The sequence below is a fragment of the Perognathus longimembris genome, chromosome 20 (genome assembly GCF_023159225.1).
Source record: "Perognathus longimembris pacificus isolate PPM17 chromosome 20, ASM2315922v1, whole genome shotgun sequence".
NCBI classification, from domain to species: Eukaryota; Metazoa; Chordata; class Mammalia; order Rodentia; family Heteromyidae; genus Perognathus; species Perognathus longimembris.
Genome location: NC_063180.1, coordinates 24,450,917 through 24,475,480, shown reverse-complemented (window position 1 = coordinate 24,475,480; position 24,564 = coordinate 24,450,917). Strand labels below are relative to the sequence as shown.

General features: G+C 46.4%; 1 protein-coding gene across 1 annotated transcript; it reads right to left on the bottom strand.

Annotated features, from left to right (window-relative positions):
* Nucleotides 1-1,617: 1,617 nt before the first annotated feature.
* On the bottom strand, nt 1,618-2,519 carry LOC125368121 (vomeronasal type-1 receptor 4-like). Its single transcript, XM_048368977.1, has 2 exons — nt 2,382-2,519; nt 1,618-2,336 (listed from the first exon to the last, which is right to left on the bottom strand). Exons 1-2 carry the CDS (start codon nt 2,440-2,442, stop codon nt 1,618-1,620), a joined length of 780 nt encoding a protein of 259 aa, XP_048224934.1. The 5' UTR covers nt 2,443-2,519.
* Between the last annotated feature and the right edge of the window lie 22,045 nt (nt 2,520-24,564).

The following is a 24,564-nucleotide window of genomic DNA, read 5'->3' as shown; positions in this document are numbered from 1 at the left end:
TGTTGTCCCAACATGGTGGTACACAAGTGTGGTACTTTCTTTCACAAGTGGTACAAACTTTCACAAGCTTGAGTCTTGTCAGAAGCAAGGGAACTGGTGCAGGACACACTCCTAGGTTGGGTGAATACTTAGGAATCAATGCTCTCCAAGCTGACCCTGTCAGGGAGGATCCTGTGGACCACTTATGTGTGAGCTTAATTATAAGGCCACCCAAGACCCAAAAGGAAATGGGGGATACTTGTGCTGGGTGGGATGCCTTGGTGCTGGATTAAGTATGTTGGGGCTTGGAGGATATTTGAAGGTTGAAGCTAGTGTGGGACATAGAAACCATGAGGAATGCACTGAGATTTGGCTCCAGGGGTAGTATGGGGACAACATAGAGCACGGGAAAGAAGGGCTGGGATGATGAGGCCTCTTGGTCAGGACCTTTCATGGTGGAGGAGGCTGGAGGAACTTCATGATCAGGAGGGCTTGAGTTCAGAACTGACAGTCTCATTCCAAGTCAAGCTCATTTCCCGGTTAGCTCCTGAAGGTATGCCTGCTGTCTGCTTGTTTTCCTTTTCTGTACCAGTCCTGGGGCTTGAACTCAGGGACTGGGTACTGTCTCTGAGCTTGTTTTCCTCAAGGCTATCAGTTTATTACATGGACCACAGAACCTCCAGTTTTTAGTAGTTTATTGGAGATAAGACTCTCACAGGAAGGGGGAAGACGGGGAAAATGAGGGAGGAGGTAACAAGTTGAACAAGAAATGTACTCACTGCCTTACATATGAAACTGTAACCCCTCTGTACTTCACTTTGATAATAAAGGAAAATAAATAAATAAATAAATTGCAAAACAATAAAACAGTCTTATAGACATTCCTCCGTAGGCCAGCTTTGAACTGAGATCCTTATATCTGGCCTCCTCAATAACTAGGTGTCAGCTACCAGCACCCACTTCTATTTTCCATCTAACTACTTTCTGCTCATGAACAGAAAGGGCTTCAAGAAGGATTGGCTTAAAAAAAGGATTGGCTTTATTCCATAGGGAACCATCTAAGACAGAAAAAAAAAATCAAAGATTGAAAATAGGATTAGGCAAATACATGTTAGAGAAGTTTAACTAGTTTTTTTGTTTTGTTTTGTTTTTGGGCCAGTCCTGGGGCTTGGACTCAGGGCCTGAGCACTGTCCCTGGCTTTCTTTTTGCTCAAGGCTAGCACTCTGCCGCTTGAGCCACAGCGCCACTTCTGTCCATTTTCTGTATATGTGGTGCTGGGGAATCGAACCCCCAGGGCCTCATGTATATGAGGCAAGCACTCTTGCCACGAGGCCATATCCCCAGCCTTAACTAGTTTATTTTGCAATTTGAGAGGACAACCATTTAATGGAATAGATTTCATAGTGGAAGCTGACCACTATTTCAAAAGCTAACATTTGAACTTTCATGTCATTTCAACGGGCTTCAAAATCTAGACAAGTGAACACACACACACATAGATATAATAGAGCACACAAAGGCACAGGTATGTACATGTGTGCACAACACTATCTCTAATCAGATGACTTTTTAAAAAGGGTGATGGTTGTGGAATTTCTGAGGAAACTTCACATAGAAATGCAAACTTTGAATCCTCCTCAGGGGAGGACCATTTTCCTCCTCCTCCTGCAAGTGAAGCACAGAGTGTAGGGAGTGGAGTGTCCACTCATGAGCAGAAAAGGGCTGACAGCTGGGAAACAGCCCATAGCAAATGCGGCCATATGGTGCAGCACAGGGCTGGGGTTGTAAGTCACAGACAAGCAGATCTGACAGATGCAGGACAAGGTGTAAAAGGAGACAAAGGCGCTCACCAGGAGGAGGATGCTTTTGGTGGCTCTGGACTCAGGAGAGGCTCTGCAGGAGACGCTGGTCCTCTGGATGTGCTGCATTCTCTGCTTGTGTGTGTAGAGGACGAAGAGCATGGAGATGCTGGCCCAGAGCATGAGCCCCAGACCCAGAACATCAGGCATTGAAAGCAAGGCTATGTTCAGTACATCTGCAGGTGGGTCGTGACGCACGGAGGAACAGTATCCATAGGCTTTTAACATTGTCGTGTTGTCCAGTGTTTTGGGTCTGGTTATGTACATGAGAAAAACAATGTTCACCAGGAGGCTGACCCCCCAGCTGAGGTAGACCATGGAGCCAGTGTACTTGTGGGCTCTCCCCTTCAGCCCTGCCCACCTGGAGGACCTGGGGCTGATGCTGACGGCCTGGAAAATGCTCAGGGAGCAAGTGCTACCAATCGCCATACTCCTGCCCACTCGGTGAAGATAGAAGACCAGTTTGCAATCCAGATCACTGAGGAAATCTCTCCAGCCCCAAGCCACCATGGCATGGGGAACGCCCCTACACAGAAGACTTAAGAAGTTGGCCACAATTAAGTGCCTAAGAATCAAGTCTGTGCCTCTCATTCTGTCCCCCATGCAGGAAAGGAATAGACAATGGTAGAGAAGAGAGAAATTACCCACAATCCCAACCACAGTCTGGGATAACAGGATCACCTCCATAGACACATAGTTAGGTGTTTCCCATCCTTTCCATTTCTTGTGTCTCTCATCCAGAGCATCTGGTGTGGGAATCTGAGACCTGCATGGTGCCAGTGGTACTCAACATTCTTCATCCAGAAATCATCACTCTGGAAATAATCTCATACAGTCTCTCTCATATTAAGGGAATTCCACTTTTATTCACCCACCAAGAAGCAAAAGAAGAAGGTGAACCTGGAGAAATGGCAGTGAGTGGAGTTAAACGTAATTCTTACAGATGATGGGCATCTGCTTTTCTGTCCTTTGTGGAAATAGATGTGAGACTGTAAACTAGCTGGGCACTGGTGGCTCATGCCTGTACCTAGCTACTCAATAGGCTGAGATCTGAGGACTGTGGTTCAAAGCCAGGTGAAGAAGGATAGTCTGTGAGACTCTTATCTCCACTGAAACACCAGAAAAATGGAAGTCAACCCGTGGCTCATAGTGGTTGAGCTCTGTCCTTCACCTCATTTTGCTCAAGGACCATGCCCAGGCCATGAGTTCAAGCACCATGACTGAGTAAAGAATAAACTTGCAACATCCCTGTCTTGTTGCAGGAATGGGCCACAGGCTGCCACTCTTTCCTGAGCACTGAACATACAATTTAACACAATAAATACCAGGAAGATGAAACATTTCTGCTCCAGGGATTTGCAGTTTAAGGAAAAGGAGGACAGAGTCAAAGAGTAGGCCGTTTGAGGCAAATAAGCCATAATATAGACTTAGAAGTGAAAACTCCACCCCCACACACCTGGAAAGCCAGGATTCCTCATCACTTGTCATAAAGCACAAGAGTTGCTGTGAGGAGACAGGAATTTAGGAACCACCGGGGCTTGTGGGTGGGAGGCCTAGAACCAGATCTTTTCACTGCTCCAGCTCATTTCTATACTTCCCCTGTGGCTTTGTCATGTAACCTGGTTCAATCCAGAACTTATTTTCTAGAATTGATCACTTACCCAGAGTTAACCATGGGGTCTCTCCTGCATGTTGTTCCTCATGGATGTCAATGAACATCTGTGCTTGCCTTTTCTCTCTGGATGTGGATGGCAGTGCCGTGGTTTCTGAAACCAAAATGTGTGCTTCGGAGGTGCAGAAGGCTCCTTAGATATGGGTCTGGGAGGGTGGCAGGTGAGGTCACCTCCCCTGGGGGGCTGTGATTATCTCTTCACTTGGGGTGGCAAGCCATGTGCACACCTCTTCACCAGCCAAGTTCTCTTTTCCCTGATATGATAATTACAAAGACATTGCTCAAAGTTTCTTATGGGTACTTCTCAAGGGAGGATGGGAGTGGAGGAGAGTTGCTTACTTTTTGATCCCAATAGTTCAGCAGGAGACACTGAAGCCTGAGTGTCTGTGAGCGACCTGTGTTGTGTAAGCCATAGGGCTGTGAGCCTCCCTACACAGGTTAAAGGTGTGAACTCCCTGGAGGCTAGTAGAAATAAAAACATGTTCTACTCTTCATTCCTACTTGGAAAATAAACTTTTGCCCTCTTTTTTAGTTTCTGAATTAAAAAAAAAGCCAAGGTAAGTGCCTGAGGCTCACATATGTAATCCTATATACTCAGGAGGCTGAGATCTGAAGACCATGATAAAAACCATCTAGTGACGCTCTGCCTCAAAGTCATAGGGTGCTAGCCATGAGCCAAATGGGTTCATGTACAGCAACCTGGACCCTGAGTTGAAGTCCCAAGACCGACAAAGGGCTAACATAAGTACGTAAATCTGAAAATACTGTTTGATGGAAAAGCCACACATAAAGGGCATTTAAACATGGCATATACACTGGAAAATCATGTGTGTTATTCCCTTGGGGTGTATTTGAGGGGTGCCTGCAGTGTTTACAGCCCAAAGAGTGTACACATGTGACAAAGACAACTGGATGTTGCACACACCCCAATCTTTCATGTGTTGCTGGGAAATAAGATTTTCTCTTCCTGATCCATCCTGGCTAAGTAGAGGCTGGAGGCTCCTCTGAAGTCCCGGTTCACGGGTAGAAGGAGACTCATGGTTGCAAAACATCCAGAAGCGATTGCTGCTGGCTCAGCAGAAGCAAGCTGGGTGTGTGCAGGTGAGTCTCCACATGAAGAGGACCCAGCAGGGCATGTAAAAGCAGAGCAGGTGCTCATGGGTGGACTCCAGGAAGGATGCAGAGGGGCTGGAGCCGCTGGTCCTGTGCATGTGTTGGATTATCTCCAGGTGTCTGTATGCAGTCATGGGACCACTAATATTCCATGTACGTATGTGATCATGGGACCTCTAACATTCTGTGCACACATGTCATCATATGATTACTAATATTCCCTGTATATGTGTCATCATGGGGTGACGAACACTGCATGAATATAGGTGATCATACGACTGCTAATATTTTATGCACGTATGTGGTCATGGGACCATGGTTGTTCCATGTACGTATGTGATCACGGGAACAATAGTATTCTGTGTACATTCGTGATCCCGTAGTCCGTGGATAGGTGTCACCATGGGACCAGGTATCTTGAGGGGATGCTGGAAGCTGGGACCGAAGGCAAAGCACCCAGGCCCTGAGTTTAAGCCCCAGGAAAATCACAAAGAAAAGATACGAATTTTCAAATCTTGAGGACCAGCAAAGCTCCTAGCATTTGGGTCCATGGGAATGAAGTGCTAAGTGGGGACAAGAGCAACGCGGGGCGCTGCGGCCCAAGAAGCCGGTGTGGCGTTGCATGCTGGGAAATACCGAAGGATAGCTCCCGGTTCCGCAGACTTCCGTGCACTGGACCATGTTTCCCAGAGACCTCAGGGGCCTGCGGCAGGAGGCCTGTGGAGCACTGCATGCTGGGACACACAGAGGCAGTGCTGCTGGTTCTGCATATTTCTAAGCATTGGGCTGTATTTCCCAGAGGTCTCTGGGGCGGACACCCATAGCCTGTGCAGTGTTGCATGCTGGGAAAGTCTGAGGGAGTGCTTCCGGATCCCCGTATGTCTGCACACAGGACTATATTTCCCAGAGGCCTGTGAGGCCGAGGCCATTAGGCTTGTGGATCATTGCATGCTGGAAGAGGATGAGTTCTGGGAGCCTGCGGCCATGCTTGAAGGTGTGGGGCAGACAGTGCACGGTGCACGGTGGGCGGCAGAGGGGTGGACGGAGTGAGACAGGGTGGATGGGAGGTGTGGACGGACGATGTGGGGTTGCGTGGAAGGGATGGGGTGGACAGCGTAGGGGTGAATAGATGGGGTTGGCGGATTAGTGGGATCCGGTGAAGGGGGTCGAGTGGACAGGTGGGGTCGGATGGACGGGAACGAATGGACACGGTGGGGTTGCATGGATGGTATGGGGTAGACGAGGTGTGGAGGAGTGGATGGGATCCAGAGGATAGGTGGGGTCGGGTGCACGGCTCGGTTGGAGGTTGGGTGGGGGTGGGATGGATGGGTGGGGGGCAGAGGCTCCAGCTGGTACCGGCTCTCCCCCAAGGGACAAGCACAAAGGGGCGCTGAGCACAACCACGGCACCAGAGAAGACCCGGATGCACAGGCAGCCCTATTGGTGCAGGCAGTGTAAATAAAGGGAGTCTCGTGGCTATCAGAGTAAAGGGCAGAAAAATGAACTGTATTTTGTACTCTTATTTCTAGAAAATGCTGAGAGGGATGCAGAGTCTTCTAGGTAGACTGGAGGAACAATGGCAGCCCTCTTACAACTTGGGCCTCCTTTGATTGGGAAGAGGGGGAGGTCAGGCCGGAAGGGCCTGGGAAGGGCAGGGGTGGGATGGGGAGGGCTACGGCTCTTTGTGAAGAGATGAAATCTTGATAGCGCAGCATGTGTTTTTAGCAGACATGTTGTGTCCGTATTGATTGCAGGGAACAGGTTCTTTTCCAGGTGTTTGGGGAAGAAGAGGGAGGGAGATAGCTTGTCACAGTCTGCAGGCATGGCCAGTTTTAAGCCATGGTTGGAGATGAGTGTAAATCATTTTCCATGATAGGAGGGCTGGGCCACGGACATCTTGGTGGGGAAAGGCATGGGCTGGGAATAGGTGCAGGTGAGATGGGGTACAGGAGGCCCAGCTAGCATGGCCCTGGGGGTTGGGAACACGGCTAGCATGATTCACTTAGGAGACTTGGATGGCACAGTCCTTTGGGGCTTGGCCAGTGTGGGTAGGAAGGGGTTCTTGTGGGAGGGTAGCCAGCATGAACGCTGAGGGGCCTTGGTGAGTGTGAGCGCTGCAGGAGCACAGGGCCCAGGCCAGGTGACTCCTTAACCCAACTATGTGTTTACACTGAGCCTCTGTTGGTGGTTCTGGGTGAGAGGACCTGGGGTTGCTGGAGGATGTGGTTAATGGATCACAGGTGGAGGAGGGTAAACTTTGCTTCCGGGTCTCTCTGTTCTCCCCAACTTCAGCTGCTGCTACCTGCTTTGGAAGCAGTGGTTCCAATGGGACATGCCTACACCTGAATGTGAGAATGACCAGGTGGAAGGGCAAAGACAGTCATGAGACAAAAATAATGAGGAAAGGAGGACAGTGCCTTTAGGGGAAGAAGCACCTACATGGGAAGGTTGCTATATCTTTCAGAGCTGTAGTTGAAGAAAGGGGGGTGGCGGTGGAAATCCCTTCATGGCTGCAGCTCCATCCATCAGCCAGCACATGCAGCCATGATTCACTGCCAGAGGCTGTTATAAAGTTATAACACGTTAGAAATAGGAAGCATTGCAGGAAACTGCACATTATCCAAGCAAGTGACTTTCTCAAAGAGGAGCCTTCATTTGTTAAAAATCATTTTACATTGCAACTAGTTCTCAAAAGAACACTTAATGTCATTGTTATACTAGGAGAGATTTTAGCAATATATAACGTACACAGCAAAGGAAAAAGAAGAATTGTGAAAAATAAATAATGTGGATGAATTCAACACAGATAGGACTAAGGGAAGAACTTTCAGGAAGAAGGCTTGAAGTTTTTCAGTCAGTGCTACCAAAGAAAGGCCATGAAGATGCTGGCCCAGAGCATGAGCCCCAGACCCAGAACATCAGGCACTGAGAACAAGGCAACGTACAGTACATGTGGGGCTAGGTCATGACACACAGGAGCAGTATCCATAGGCTTTTAAGGTGGTCTTGCTGTCATGAGTTTGGGTCTGGTTATTTACATGAGAAAAGCAATGTTCACCAGGATGAAGATCCCCCAGCTGAAGCAGACCATGGAGCCAGTGTGCTTGTGAGCTCTCCCCTTCAGCCATGCCTACCTGGAGTCCCCGCCCCTCATGCTGATGACCTGGAAGATGCTCAGGGAGCAAGTGCTACAGATCCAAATCCTCTGCCCACTCAGTAGACAAAGCCAGTTTGCACCCCAGGGCACTGAGGAAATCTCTCCAGCCCCAAGCCACCAAAGTTTAGGGAATGCCACCACACAGAAGACTTAAGATGCAGGCAACAATTAAGTGCTTTAGAATCTAGTCTGTGCCTCTCATTCTGTTCTTCATGAAGGAGAGGAATAGATAGTGGTAAAGAAGAGAGAAATTGCCCAGAATCCCAACCACAGTCTGGTATAAGAAGATTGCCCCCATAGGCACATAGGTGTTTCCCTTTCCATTCCTGTGTTTCATCCAGATGATCTGGCATGGGAAACCGAGGCATGAATGATGACAGGGGATCTCACCATTCTCTATCCATGATTAATTCCACTGGAAATAGTCTCCTTATGTCTCTAAGGGGATTCTAATTCTATTCATCCAGCACAAAGAAAGAAGAGGAGGAGGAAGAATAGGAGGCCGAGAGTGACGCTAATACATTTCAGGTAAATGGGTGAACCTGGAGAAATGACATCGAGTGACGGCAAGTCAGGCTCTGAGAGATGAAGGGCATCTGTATTTCTCTCTTGTGGAATCAAATGTGAGACTATAAATGAGCTGGGCACTAGTAGCATGAGCTACTGTAATCCTAGCTACTCATTAGGCAGAGATCTGAAGATGGTGGTTCAAAGCCAGCCCGGAGGAGGAATGTCTGTGCGACTCTTATCTCCAGTTAAGCACCAGAAATCTGGAAGTAAACCTGTGGATGAAAGCATAGAGCCTTGTTCTTGAGCAGAAAGAGCTCCAGGACCATGCTCAGGCTGCAAATTCAAACCCCACAATAGACAAAAGTAAACTAGAAATCTGTATGCCAGATGACATGCACTTATGCACCAACATACTGACTGCAGCATTCAGTCCCAGGCTGCTACCTTTTCCTGAACACTGAACAGATAATTGAATACAATAAATACTATAAAAGTGAAAAATGTGTAGTCTGGAGATGGTGCAGTTTAAGGAGGAGGAGGGGGATAGGGTCAGAGTGAGGAATGCTGGGCAAATATGTCATCATACAGACTGTGTTGTGAAAACACCACCCCTGAGCACCTGGAAAGGGTTCCTCACCACATACCATAAAGCAGGAGAATCTCTGTTAAGTGACACGAAGTTAGGAACCACCAGGGTTTGTGGGTGGGAGGTCTTTGCACTGCCCCAGCTCCTTCCTATCTTTCCTCTGTGGCTTTGTCATGCAGAATCCAGAATCCAGAATACATTTTCTAGAATGGATCACTTAACCAGAGTATTAAACTTAGCTTCTCTCTTGATGGCTGTGCTTCTTGGATGTCCGTGAACATATCTGCTCGCCTTGTCTCTCAGGATGTGGTTGGCACTGCGATCATTTGTAAGACCAAAGTGCACTTCAGAGGCCCCGGTGGCTCCTAGATAAGAGTCTGGGAGGGTGGAGGGATGTGAGGTCCCAGCCTGGTGGCTGTGATTATCCCTTCACCTGGAGTGACAATCCCTGTGCACACTGCTTCACAAGACAAAGGTCTCAGAAAATGTTGTCATTTCCTGATATGTCAGTTGTGAAGAAGCTGCTGGAACATTCTCCCTGATGCTTCTCAAGGGAGGATGGGAGTGGTGGAGAGTTGCAGGAGGCTGGCAAGAGACACTGAGGCCCACACGTGATGACTCTGACTGACCTCTGTCTATGGTAAACCATGGTTCCTAGAAGTTTCCTTCCACAATTTCCTTTCCTATTCTTAATCTCATTTGTTTTCACCATCATTTGCCCAGGTAGAAAATATAGTTTTTAAAGCTGGTGCTTGTGGCCTATGCCTGGGATCCTAGCTACTCAGGAGGCTGAGATCTGAGGATCATATATTAAAGCCAACCTAGGCAGGAAAGTCCATGAGATTCTACACTTCATTCCTACTTGGAAAATACACCTTTGCCCTCCATTTAATCCTTTGATTTTTTTTTATAAAGGAAAGCCAAGGGGAAAATACACCTTCGCCTTCCATTTAATCCTTTGAATTTTTTTTTTTTTTTTATAAAGGAAAGCCAAGGTGGCTGTCTGAGGCTCATGACTGTAATCTTATCTACACAGAAAGCACAGATCTGAGGATCATGGTGAAAAGCCAGCCTGGCTAGGGAGTCCATGCAAATCTTTTCTCCAGTGAAGCACTAAAAAGCCAAAAGTGGAGCTGTGCCTCAAGTAGTAGAGAACCAGTGGGAATGTACCAAGGCCTTGGAGCAGCACACACACACACACACACACGCACGCACACACACACGTACATGCACACACAGATTTATTTTTGTTTTTATACATTCTTATTTTCTTCTTATGTGATTCTATTTCAGAAATGTCATTGTGGCCAGGCACCAGTGACTGAGCCCTGTAAACCTAGCTACATAGGAGGCTAAGAACTGCGGATGGTGGATCAAAGTTAGCCCACACAGAAAAGTTCCCCAAGATTCCTATCTCCAGTTAACCACTCAAAAAGTGGAAGTGGCACTGGGCTCACACTGGTAGAGTACCAGCCTTGAGCAAAGAGCTCAGTGACGGTGCCCAGGCACTGAGTTCAAGCCCCACTAATGACAAAAAAGAACAAAGTGTCATTACAGGGAGGTCCATCTGCTTGTAAAGATTTCTTAGCCAACACACTATCACCTGTAAGTGAGCATTGCAGTGTTTTAAAAAGTAGCAGGAATGAAAAGGTACATACAGTCCAACAGCAACCTGACCATAGCAAGCTGTGTGCAGGTGGTGCGATAATGGCCCAACATCACAACAGTTACCAAGTGACATTGGTATGACTTAGAAACATAAGTAAAATGACGCCTGTCTTAGACATTGGTCAATATCTACACACCCAGAATCTTTTTATTTGGTGCAAGCATTTCTTCAAAACCTGCCCATGACTTCCTTGGCCCTGTTGGATTTGTCATTCTGATCACAGTGACAATCAGGTTGCTCTCTTTGCCACTGCAGTGCTGCCAACTCCAGCAGCAGCAAAAGTACTGTAACAGGATGGAGTGGGGGTGGCAAGACCCTGAGCTATGGATGTGGGGTGCGGTGTGGTGGGAGCTGACCACCCCTCCCCTCAGACCCACAGTTATCTTGCCTGTATTAACAGTGGACGTGCAGATTTCAGGAGCCCATAACTTTCTGGAATCCTTTTCCTTGGTAACAATTAGCAAGCAAACTTCCTGCTAGCATCTTGAGGTGATTACTGTGGGCTTTCTGCAGGCTCTTGTCGAGAATCCCTGAAGGCACCAGCGTCCCATAGAGGTAGCAGAACATATGGTGGTCTGAACTGCAAGGCACTGGCATGGCTGATGCAGTCAGTCACTGCTCCCTGGCGGAAGGCACAGCTCTGTAAGGAGCTTGCTGGTCACCCTTTTGGAAATGAAATGGGGTGAGCCTAAACACAGGGAGAAGATTACCAACACATACAGGAGGAGAAAGATGCTAGCAATTGGCATTAAACTTGGTTAAAATCTCTGCCTACACGGGGGCACACACACATGCGGACTCCATTGCAGCTCACATTTCAATGCAATGTAAATGGTATTGAAAATTTATGTACTACATAAAATATATCATATTGTTTTGTATACATTATACATGTATATTAATAGAGAGTAGAGAGAGTTGAAGAACAATAGCCAAACAAAATGTTGTAGAAGTGATCCAAATACTCCACGAAAAATGATCACAATACACTCATGATTACAAGTCCAAAGCTTACCATTTTGTAACTATCCATAATCAAGTCCAGAGCCTCATGTCATCACCTGAAATTAGAGTTGATGCTTTTCTAATTCTTCCTAACATTTGACATAATTACAAGAGTGATTTTTTTTTTTTTTTTTTTGGCCAGTCCTGGGCCTTGGACTCAGGGCCTGAGCACTGTCCCTGGCTTCTTCCCACTCAAGGCTAGCACTCTGCCACTTGAGCCACAGCGCCGCTTCTGGCCGTTTTCTGTATATGTGGTGCTGGGGAATCGAACCTAGGGCCTCGTGTATTCGAGGCAGGCACTCTTGCCACTAGGCTATATCCCCAGCCCCCAAGAGTGATATTTTTAATGATACAAACTCAGGAAATTGCTGTGAACTTTACCAGTTAGGTCAGTTTGTGTTTTAGGTAAGAGGGATTGTTGGGGCTGGGGGGGCTGTTACACTGCATGATAGGGAGACAGGATGCCTAAGGCAGGAAATAGCAAAGGGATTTATATAAGATGGCAGTGCAGAACCAAAGATGATGAGGAAAGAGGGATGAGAGGCAGACACAGAGATGGAGACACGGTTCCTGGATATGCAAAGTATCCAGAAGTAACTGAAGTCCAGGTCTGCATTTCAGTATACGGTGTGTCAAAGTACTGGGGCAAGCGAGCAAAGTACGTTAAGGATGCAGGGCCTCTTTGGTGGTGTCTGAGAGGAGTCTGTGCCTTCAGTGGATTGAAGGGGGTGCATGGGAGGGAAGAGCCAGTGCTTAACATAGAAGTGAAATTCAAAGGCAGTGTTGTCCAGGCATGGGAGTTTCAGAAACCTGTACTTTCAGAAGCCAGGAGACTGAGGCAACAGCACCATGAATTCCAAGCCATGATGCATTAAAAGTTGAGACATGGGTTTGATTTTTTAAAAGTTTAAAATCATTAATTGTAATTCTTAGATAATGTATGAAATGTCCCTGAACACTTGGGAGAAACTGTGGCTTGGCACGGCCTAGGTTGTCTAGATTTGGATAGGGGTGAAGACAGAATGAGGAGGGTGGAGTGTGTGGCACTCCTGGGCACTGAGATGGCGGGCAAGGTAGCAGGGCAAGCTCAGGGCCATCAGAAGGAAGGGAACTCCCAGAGGATGCCCACTCCTAGGTCAGGAGACTACTTAGGAATCAACACTGCAAAGTGACATTGACAGGGAAAACCCCAGGGGAGAGAAACACGATGGGTCAAGTGTGGACCAGGTATGCATAAGGTTAATAATGACACCTGACAACACCCACAGGAAAGCAGAGGATTCTTTTGCTGGGTGGAATGACATTGGGTTCGATTAAGCCATAGGTGTGTTGAGGGAATCATAGCATAGAGGCCCCGAGGAATGCACTGAGAATTGACTATGGGAGACAGAGAGGGGACATAGCACAAGGGAAGGAAGGGCAGGGCCAGTGGGACCTGGAGCTCAAGGCTTTTTGTGGTGGAGGAGGCTGGGGAAACTTCCTGATGAGGAAGGTGTGGCCTCAGGGCTGACAGTCTCACTCAACACAAAGCTTATTTCCCAGGTAAGTCTTGGAGGCAGGTGGCTGTCTGCTTGTTTCCCTTTTCTGTGCCAGACGTGGGGCCTCAACTCAGGGCCTGGGTACTGTCCCTGAGCTTTAGTGCTCAAAGCTGACAACTACCACTGGGGCATCAGCTGCACTTCTGCCCTCTGGCCATCTGCAGGTCATTCTTTAGAAGAATGGCATTTGCAGTGGAACTCCCTTTATAGTTGGGGCCCACATCAGCCTGCACTTGCAGCCGTGACTCAGTCGGCTGAAGCTGTTGTAGACTTAGTTATCTTATAACACAGTAGAAGTCAGAAACATTGCAGGAAAATTCACATTATAAAGCAAGTGACTTTCTCAAGAAGGAGCCCTTATTTGTTAAAGAAACTTTACATCGCAACTAGTTTTCAAAAGTACATTTAATGTCATTGTTGAAATAGGAGAGATTCTAGAGAAATATAACATACACTGCCAAAAGAAAACGAACTTGTGAAAATAAATTATGTAGCAGAAATCAACCCAGACAAGACTAAGGAAAGAACATTCAGGAAGAAGCCTTGATTTCTTTTTTTTGGCCATTCTACTCCAGCAGGATTACTTTTTACTTTCTTCCATTTCTTCATTGGTTCCTTTCTTTCTTCCTCCCTCCCTTCCATCTTTTTGTTTCTTCTTCCTTGCTGTTGCTGGCTGGCTTGTGCTCCCCATTTCTGCCTCTTTTTATTTCTCTCTTACCTTTGTGCTAGTCCTGGGGAATGAACTCTGTCCCTGAGCTGCTTAGCTTCAAGGCTAGCACACTACCACTAGAGCCATAGTTCCACTTTTGGCTTTTTTTAGTAATTTATTAGTGATAAATGTCTCATAGCCTTTCCGTCCTAGGCAAGCTTTGAACTGTGTTCCTTAGATCTTACCTCCTAAGGAACTAGAATGACAGATATGAACCACAATCACCCAGCCACTCTATTCTTTCTAACTGCATTCTGCTCTTAAACAGAAATGGCTGCAGAGATGATTTGCTTTATTTCATAAGGAACTATCTTAAATTTGAAAGAAGAAAAACTGAAAGACTCAAAATGGAATTAGGAAAACACCTGTTAGCTGAGTTTAACAAGTTTATCTTGTAACGTGACACAACCACCATATACTGAAGTAGATATGTGGTGGGAGTTGACAAAGTGAATAAGCATTATTTCATAATGAAACATTTCAACTTCTCATAACATTTCGTGAGCCATCAAAGTACAGGCAGGTAGGACACATGAACATAAATACAATAGAGTGCACACAGGCACAGGTGTGTAGGTGTGAACATACCACCATCTCTTATCAGATGACTTTTATCAAGGTGTGGGGATTCCTGAATGGCGAAGAAAACTTCACACAGAAATGCAAGCTTTGCGTGTTCCTCAGGGGGAGTATCATTTTCCTCCTCCTCCTGCAGGTGAAGCACCGGCTGTGGGAAGTGGAGTGTCCACTCATGAGCAGAAAAGGGCTGACAGCTGGGAAAAAGCCCATAGCAAATGAAGAAATACGTAGCAGCACAGGGCTGGGGTTGTAAGTCACAGACAAGCAGATCTGACAGATGCAGGACAAGGTGTAAAAGGAGACAAAGGTGCTCGCCAGGAGGAGGATGCTTTTGGCAGCTCTGGACTCAGGAGAGGCTCTGCAGGAGACGCTGGTCCTCTGGATGTGCTTCATTGTCTGCTTGTGTGTGTAGAGGATGAAGAGCATGGAGATGCTGGCCCAGAGCATGAGCCCCAAACACAGAACATCAGGCACTGAGAGCAAGGCCACGTACAGTACTGCTGCAGCTGGATTGTGACGCACGGAGGAACAGTATCCAATGGCTTTTAAGGTAGTCACGTTGTCATGTATTTTGGGTCCAGTTATATACATGAGAAAAGCTGCATTCACCAGGAGGCTGACCCCCCAGCTGAGGTAGACCATGGAGACAATGTGCTTGTGGGCTCTCCCCTTCAGCCTTGCCCATCTGGAGGCACCGGGGCTGATGCTGACGGCCTGGAAGATGCTCAGGGAGCAAGTGCTACCAATCACCACACCCTTGCCCACTCGGTAGACATAAGAAACCAGTTTGCACCCCAGATCACTGAGGAAATCTCTCCATCCCCAAGCCAGCATAGTTTGGGGAATGCTCCTACACAGAAGACATAAGACGTTGGCCACAATTAAGTGCCTCAATATCAAGTCTATGCCTCTCATTCTGTTTCCTTTGCAGGAAAGGAATAGATAACGGTAGAGAAGATACAAATTACCCAGAATTCCAACAACAGTCTGGGTTAAGAACATCACTCTCACAGACACATAGGCATCTCCAATCCTCTCCATTCCATGTGTCTCTCATCCAGAGCATCTGGTGTGAGAAATTGTGGCATGTGCACTGTCAAAGCAAACTCAACATTCTGCATCCTGATCCAGAAAATATTGCATCCATTTTGCATCCAATTCTGCATCCAGAAAATATTGTTTTACTGTCTCTCACATGTTAAGAAGATTCCAATTTTCTTCATCTATCATGATGAAAAAAGAAAGAGGAGGAGGAGGCAGGGAAGACATAGGAGGAAGAGGAGGAGGCATTTTCAGGTATATGGGCGAACCTTGCGAAATGGCATTGAATGAAGGTGAGTCTGGCTCTCGTAGACTACTGGCACCTTCATTTCTCTCCGTTGGGGAATCAGATCTGAAACTATCAACCAGCCAGGCACTATGGTCTCACTCTTGTACTCCTAGCTACTCAGGAGTCTAAGATCTGAGGTTCTCAGGTCAAATCAAATCTCAGGAAGTAAAGCCCATGCGATACTTATCTTTAAGTAACTACCAGAAAAGCCCAAATTGAGCTGTGGATCAACACGGCAGAGCCCTAATCTTGAGCAAAAAGAGCTGAGGGACAGTTCTCAGGTCTAAAATTCAAGCTCCAGGACTGACTTAAAAAATGTATAAACATCTATGACATGTACCTGTGTTCTTATGTGTTTATGCACCAACACAATGACTATAGGAGGGGCTCCAAACTACTACCATTTCCTGAACACTGAACAGACAATGTAACAAATAAATATGAGTAAGATGAAACCTGTCTGGTGTGGGGATGGTGCAGTTTAAGGAGGAGTAGGACAGAGACAGAGAACATGGAATGGTTGGGGACTATGGCATAATACAGATTCTGATGTGAAAACACCATCTCTGAACACCTGGAAAATCAGGATTCCTCATCACTTGTCATAAACCATGACAGTCGCTGTGAGGCACATGAAGTTAGGAATCACCAGAGATTGGTGGGTAGGAGGCATAAAACCCCAGCTCTTTTCACTGCCCCAGCTCATTCTGATCCTTCCTCTGTGGTTGGATCAAGCATGCTGGTTCAATCCAGAATCCCTGTTGTTGAAGAGTTCACTCACCCAGAGTGGGAAGCATGGGGTCTCTCCTGCAGGCTGCGCTTCCTGGATGGCAGTGAACGTGCGTGCTCACCTTTTCTCTCAGGATGTGCATGGCGGTGCGGTCCTTACTATGACCAACCTGTGTGCTTCATAAGCACAGTGGGCTCCTTAGCAATGGGTCTGTGAGGGCGGCAGGAGCTGAGGCCGCCTCCCCCAGGGGCTGTGATTATCCCTTCACCTGGAGTGGCAATCCCTCTGCACAGCTCCTCACAAGCCAGTTCTCAGAAAACTTTTTCTTTCCCCAGTGACGGTTATGAAGAAAGTGCTCAGAGTTTCTCCCTGGAGCTCCTGAAGGGCGGCTGGGACTGGTGGAGCATCACTTAGTCTCTTCCATCCCCGTAGGCCGGCAGGAGACACCGAGGCCCGCCACATGATGACTTCTGCAAGGGCCCTGTGTCTCCTGTGAGCCATGGTTCCCAGAAGTTTCCTACCAGAACTTTCCTTCTCCACTCTTCATCTCATTTGGTTGCACTGTCATTTATACTGTTAGAAACAAAATGGAGAGGGGTGCTGGTCACCAATGCTTGTAACAGTTGCTACACAGGAGGCTGAGACTTGAGGATCAAGGTTCCCAGTCAGCCTGGGTAGAAAAGTCCATGGGATTCTTATCTCCAATTAAACAGCAAACAAGGCAGAAGAGCTGGGCTCTGTGGTAGAGTGCCTGCCTGGAACAGAAAAGCTCAGAGAGCAGCCAGGCTTTAAGTTCAAGTCTCAAATGAGACTTTTCTGTGAAGCACTTTCTTTGGTAATAATGATCATTTTCCCCAAAATGGTTTCAGCTCTATTGACCTTATTTGGAGACTTGGATATAAGCATTTGATGTATATTCCTGAAAGCAGGGTGACGAGTGTTCTTTTTCAGATGTGATCGTTTGTGCGGAGGTAACTTCATTCTGGGATTTCCTGGTCATTTTCATAGTGATCAGTGGTGATTCTGACCTAGTAACTTGGTTACTGAGCTGAGGAGAGGACCAGGAGTTGTCTCTCACCCAGGGTTTCTGGTCTACCGTACTGCATGTGCATCTATTACTCATGTAGACCCTTCTGGTCTCTATGACTGTTCCTTCAACCTGTTCTTATCCATTTCCAGAAGACATCTTGCGGTTACCACAGTGGTTTGCAGTGCCACTGATGTCACTGCAGATAACAGCATTTCATTCTTGTGGGGTACCCCACCTTTCCATGTTTTTGTTGACCCGTGCTGCTAGTCCCATCTCTAGCCTCCAGCTACAGAATGCTGTTTGATTGGTTCTCACCGCAGCTGAAGAATATCCTTGTCACTAATGATCTTTGAACTTGTGTAAACGTCCACCTGCGTGTGGTTCTGACCTATATAAACCCTGCCCCAATGGAGGTTGCAGCTGCTCTCAGTCCTCCCAGCACTGAGCAGTTGCTGGCCAGCCAAATAAAAGTCCTTGTCCCCTTCGACCTTGCCTCCATGGATTATCTTTTCTTTTTTTTTTAAGTTTTTATTATAAAACTGATGTACAGAGAGGTTACAGGTTCATACGTTAGGCATTGGATATATTTCTTGTACTATTTGTTACCTTGTCCCTCAGTCCCCCTTTCCCCCTCCTCTTTTCCCCCCTGAGGTGTTCAGTTCGCTTACACCATACAGTTTTGCAAGTATTGTTTTTGTTGTTGTTTCTCTTTATTTACCCTTTGTCTCTCAATTTTGGTATTCCCTCTCAATTTCCTAATTCTAATACCAGTATACACGGTTTCCAATATACTCAGATAAGATTACAGAGATAGTGTAGATACAATCCAAGAAGGTGATACAAGAACATCATCAACAGTATAAACTACAGATACACATGGGATGTTGAAAGTAGTTACAACTGTGATATAACAATCATTTCCATAAAATGGAGTTCATTTCACTTAGCATCATCTTATGTGATCATAAGGGTATTGCTATTTGGCTCTTGTGATCCTCTGCTGTGGCTTGCCTAATCCTGTGCTAATTATTCCCAATAAGGGAGACCATAGAGTCCATGTTTCTTTGGGTCTGGCTCACTTCACTTAGTATAATTTTTTCCAAGTCCTTCCATTTCCTTACAAATGGGGCATCCGTGGATTTTCTTGATGCCAAGGTCATTACACTTGTTCCTGGCTTAGACATAGTTTGCAAGAACAACAGGCTACATCGTTTTATGCATTCCTCCACAGTCGGGCCTGTGACTCTGTTCCTCTGAACTGGCTGACTTTGCTCCACATGACAATGTCCATTGTCGCTCATTTCTCTGTAGACAGCATGGAGCATCTGGGTTGGGTTGTTTCTTGGATATGGTGAATAGTGCCACAATGAACATGCTGCTCAAGGACCTCCATGTCCTTGAGTAGGTGCCCAAGAGCAGATCATATGGAAACTGTAATGTGAGTTTGGTTAAGATCCACTGCACTGATTTCCACAGTGTCTGCATGTGATGGCATTCCCACCCTGTGTGACTTCCTTTGATTCTACACAATGGGTGTTCTTTATGAACAAGAATAAAATGAAGTCTCAACATTTTGATTTACATTTTCTTTGTGGGCAGTGTCAGTAGACATATCTTCATATAATCACTGGATATTTGTAAGACTTCTTTTAAGAGTCAAGATCCTCGCAGGAAACAGGAGTGAGACTCACCAAAGTGTCTGTTCCCTCGGCCTACATACTTTCTCACCTGGGAAAACATCTGTTCACTTATCTCCCAGCCCCTAATAATGAGACAATTTTTCCATGTCATTTAGTATTCTAAAACCAGGAGGGAATTTTCAGAAGTATGTTTGAAATTTCAATTGAGCCTGGTACTTGAGCTTCACATGTGTAATAACACCTCCTCAGGAAGCTGAGGTCTGGGGACCATGATCCCTAAGCAGACCATCTGAGAACTACCCATGAATTACCAAAAATGCTGGAAGAGGAGGTGTGGCTCAAGCAGTTGAATAACAGCCTTGAGCAAAAAAGCTTAGGGATAGTGTCCTGGCCCTCAAGGACTTTCCTGTATGGGTTGGCTTCAAACCATGGTCTGTAGATCCCAGCCCCCTTAGTAGCTTTTATGACAGATGAGTCACCAGTACCAATGGTTTTCAATATTATTAGTATAAACATCTACAATTGTATTTCTTATGTAAAATGTTAAGTATTATTTCATGGGAAACGGCAACTTTAGGTATGTAAACACACATATTACAATATAAAAACAAGTGGTGGGCCCAGGTTTTACCACTAGTGCGGCATTGATAATTTACCTACACCATACCCTAAAAGTGTGGAGAACAGCAGTGGGGACAAAGAATTTAGAGCTTCCCAAGTTATATAAGGTTTAATTTCATATAAAAATCCTAAATCCTCAATCTGCATAGAGCCTAATTGTATCATTGGCTTGTGTCAGGAAGAACTAGACAGAAATGAAATTCAGCTTAGCTGGATAGGAAGCATGAATCGCTCAGTACTTTTTTATTTTTATTTATTTATTTATTTTGTTTGTTTGTTTGCCAGTCATGGGCCTTGGACTCAGGGCCAGAGCACTGTCCCTGGCTTCTTTTTGCTCAAGGCTAGCACTCTGCCACTTGAGTCACAGCGCCATTTCTGGCCATTTTCTGTATATGTGGTGCTGGGGAATTGAACCCATGGCTTAATGTATACGAGGCAAGGGCTCTTGCCCCTAGGCTATATCCCCAGCCCACAGTACTTTTTTTTATTTAGTGTATTTTATTGACTAACACATGAATACATTCTGAATGCAGCAGCAACAATATTCAATAGCAACAGTGCTATATAATCATCCCCAAGAAACTGCTATTCTGATGGTGTGTGTGTGTGTGTGTGTGTGTGTGTGTGTGTGTGTGTGTGTGTAGGTCAGTGTCCCTGAGATTTGAACTCAGAGCCTGGCACCTGCTAAGACAATGCTGCAACACTGGGCTACCCTAAAGTCCTCATTTCAGATCTGATTAAATTCTCCCTTGTGTTTCCTCATTCTCTGCCTGGCCTCTCCACACATCCCTCCTGGCTGTTGGGACACCATCGCTAAGCCTGGCTCCTGATGTGTCTTGCTCCCTTACTGATTCTCTCCAGTGGACAGAAACGGCATTAACCCCCCTATCCTGATGCTGGCAGAGCATCGGTGTCCTGGTCCTGACTGACTGACTATGGAAACCAGACCTCCAGATGTGGGTGTGTGGCCTTGTGATCTCAGCACCTTCCCCAGGAGCTGCCATTACCATGTCACCTGTCCCCGCCATGGCAGTGCATCTTGGGAAATTCAGATAGCACCTGGGACATTTCTTCTTCTTCGTCTAATTCATCTTCATCATCATCTTCGTTGTCGTCGTCATCCTCATCATCAGTACTGCTGGAATTAACCGCACCAGGAAAATACAACCCAAGGCCAGATCCAGCCTGAGTGATGATAACCCTGGAATCAGCTTTCCTCTTGAAAGCACATCTCAGCTCTAGCTCTCTGTGACTCACTTTCCCATGACCTTTGCAGGCAGGGAACGTTACCACCAAAAACATGAACGGAGAAAGCCATGTTTCCATCTCCAGACCCCGGCTCCTCCATTGTGAATGCATATGGTGACAGAGCAGGATGGGAAGATCTGCTCCCTCCAATAGCTTCCAGGCTCCTTTGCCTGTGGGTGTGGAAGGGCAGATGGGGAGGTTTTGCCAATGTCTTAAAGGCAGACCCTACAGAGCAAGGAGTCATTGATTTGGTCATCTGATGGGAGCAGGAAATACCAGGAGGGAGGAAGAGGAGGAGGAAGTGGTGGCTCTTCCCAGGAAACTCTGGGCCAGGTCAAGGTCACATCTATGCTGGTGAGGACCTTGCATGCCAATTTCTAGCTTATCCTCAGATTTTCTTGGCAGAATATTTTGTAAGAGTGCCAGCGTTGCTGGGTGGAGGTGGCTTGTAAGTAAAGTCCTAGCTACTCAAGAGGCTGAGATCTGAGGATTAGGGTTCCAAGGTGGCTCTGACAGGAAAATCTATGAGACTCTTATCTGTAATTAACCAACGAAAACCATAAGTGGCGGTGTGGCTCAAGTGGAGCAATGCTAGCTTTGAGCACAAAAGCAAAGGTTTGGTACCCAGGCCTTGTGTTCAAGCCCCAGGAACTTGTAATAGAAAAATTTTAAAGGACAGAAGCTTTGTGAAAGTGCATCTCAGATAAGTTCATTTTCAAAGTCCTGGGAAAGGGTTGCTATAGAAAACCACATTTCAGCCAGGTGCCAGAGGCTCATTCCTGTAATCCTAGCTACTCAGGAGGCTGAGATCTTATGATCATGGTTCAAAGTTAGCCCAGGCACAAACATTCGTGAGGCGCTTATCTCCCATTAACCACCAGAAACCAGGAGAGGTGGAGGGTGTAGGTGTGTATCAAAATGGCAGAGTACTAGCCTAGAGTGACAGATCTCCGAGATAGCACCCCGGCCCCAAGTTCAAACCACAAGACCAACAACACAAAGAGAAAAGAAAAGAAAATCATGTTTTTATAACTTTTCATCCAGTACTTTCTACTTTTGAAGGCAATATGTATTCTTCATTTCATTTTTATGTGTTTGAGTGTGGGTGTGTATGTGTGTGTGTGTGTGTGTGTGTGTGTACATGCACCCGATCTTGAACCCAAGGCCTTACACTCTGAATTGATTGGCTTGCTTGTGGATGGTGCTTTACCACACATCCATTGTACCATTTTTCTGGTTAGTTGGAGATACAGTCTCACAGATTTTTCTGCCCGGCCAACCTTCCAGTCTGACCCTTCAATGCTCAGTCTTCTGAGTAGGGAAGGTTACAGGCATGAGCCACTGGTAACCAGCTTGCTTGGTCATTGCAGCTGAGTGGAAATTCCAGGCATTCAGTGACACAGGGCGCTCACTGCATTCTGCATCTTGGCATCTCCTAGTCACTCTGCTCATTTGATGCAGTGGCGCCTGGATGCTGAGACCAGTGTGTGCAAACTGCAAAGGCCCCATATGGAAATGATCACCAGGGGTGTAAGTGGCAGCCATATTCCCTCCTGCTCTTCAGCATACACACCTTTCTATTATTGCAATGCCCAGGTCTTAATGTCTCTAAAGGAAACCTCATCACCTATCTTGAGCAAGAAAAAGAGCCCTGGAGAGGGAGGAGAATGGAACCATCAGGAAAAACTATAGGTAAGTGGAAATAAACTAAACAGCCCCCCAAAACACACATCCAAAGGGAAGGAAGACAGGAAGCAGAAAATGGGATTGCAATATTTTCCTAACTGGAAATATCTGTTGTTGGTTTTTTCTGTGGCTAGGCCAGGGGCATGAACTCAGGGCCAGTGTCCAGTGCTTGAGCCTGTATTGCTCAAGTCTAGTGCTCTAGCTCCTGAGCCACAGCTCCCCTTCTGGTTTTTAGTTGGGTTATTGGACACAAAGAATCTCACAGACTTTCATCCTCGGGCTGATTTTCAACCCCAACCCTCAGAGTTCAGCCTCCTAGGTGTCTAGGATGACAGGCCTGAGTTATAAGTTTCTTTTTCTTGCTTTCACAGATGACCAGTCTGCAGACACAGTACCCATGCGATGCCTGTGGAAGAACCTTCAGGAAATTATCTGCCCTCACTCTGCAACAGAGAATCCACTGTGCAAAGCAACCTTATGAAAGTAAAGGATGTGGGAAAACTTTCTGCTATTACTTAGTGTTCCAGAAGCATCAGCGAATCCACTTGGGAGAAAAGCCTTTCAAATATCAACAGTGTGACCAGTGCGTTGAACATCTGTCCAGTTGAAGAACACATTCCCAAATTCACATGGGAGAGAAAACATACCAGTGCCAGGCATGTGGCAAAAACTTTCACCAGACTTCACTTCTTCAGAGACACAAGAGAATCCATGCTGGAAGGAAACCCTACCAGTGCAAAGATTGTGACAAGTCATTTAGATATGTCTGCAGGCTGAAGAATCCTGATAGAATACACACAGGGGAGAGGACCTACCCAGGTCTGATATGGGACAAAGCCTTTCAATGTTATTTAAGGCTTGAAACCTATGAAACCTACCAACTGCGCCACACAGGAGAAAAACTCCACAGATGTAATGCATGTGAAAAGTCATTCACGCTGCGTGGGGATCTGATCATCCACCAGCAATTCCACACTGGAGAGAGACCTTTCCAGTGTCCCCATTGTGACAAATCCTTGAAACAAATCTCAGCATCTCTGGAACACCAGAGAATCCACACTGGGGAGAAAACTTATGAGTGCAAACAGTGCGGCAAGATCTTCCGGTATCGCTCCAATCTCTAAGAACATGGGAAAACACACAAACAAGAGAAACCCTAGACATGTGAACAGTGCCACAAAGCCTTCAAATATGACTCCAACCTCAGAGCTCACCAGAGAATCCACACTGGGAAACGACCCTACAAATGCCATTCATGTGGCAACTCATTTATACAGAGCTCACACCTGAGGACTCATGAGAAAATCCACATGCCACTAGAACCCTAAAAGTTCAAGAAATGAGTAATGGACTTTCCACACTATTCAAGCTGGAAGAAACACAGAGGAGCAACACTACAAGAAAACCTACAGACACTGAGAATTCAGAAAAGCCTCCGCCACAGACCAGGCATTAGAATCCAGCACAGAAACTATGAAGGAGAGAAGACAGAAAGAACGGAGACAGATGACATCACTTGACCACTGCTCCAGTTGGCTAAAACACAAGAATATGTACACATAGGTCATGTATGGATGGCAATATGGATTAGCAGACATGAGAATCTGAGTTTGAACTCCAGGAAATCAAGTGAAGGGGAGGCTCAGATTTGGGGGTGGAGGAATCATGGCTCCAGTGGTGGAATGTTTGTCTAGCAAGTTTGAGTCTTACTACCAAAGCAACCCTATAAAAGAATGGACTTGGCCAGGCCCTGGTGGTTCACATTTGGAATCCCAGCTGCTCAGGAAGCTGAGATCTGAGGGTCCTGGTGTGAAGTCAAGAAGGATAGGAAGTTCCATGAGACTCTAATCTCCAACTATTCACCAATAATTTAAAAAAAAAAAACAAAAAACAGGGGCTGGG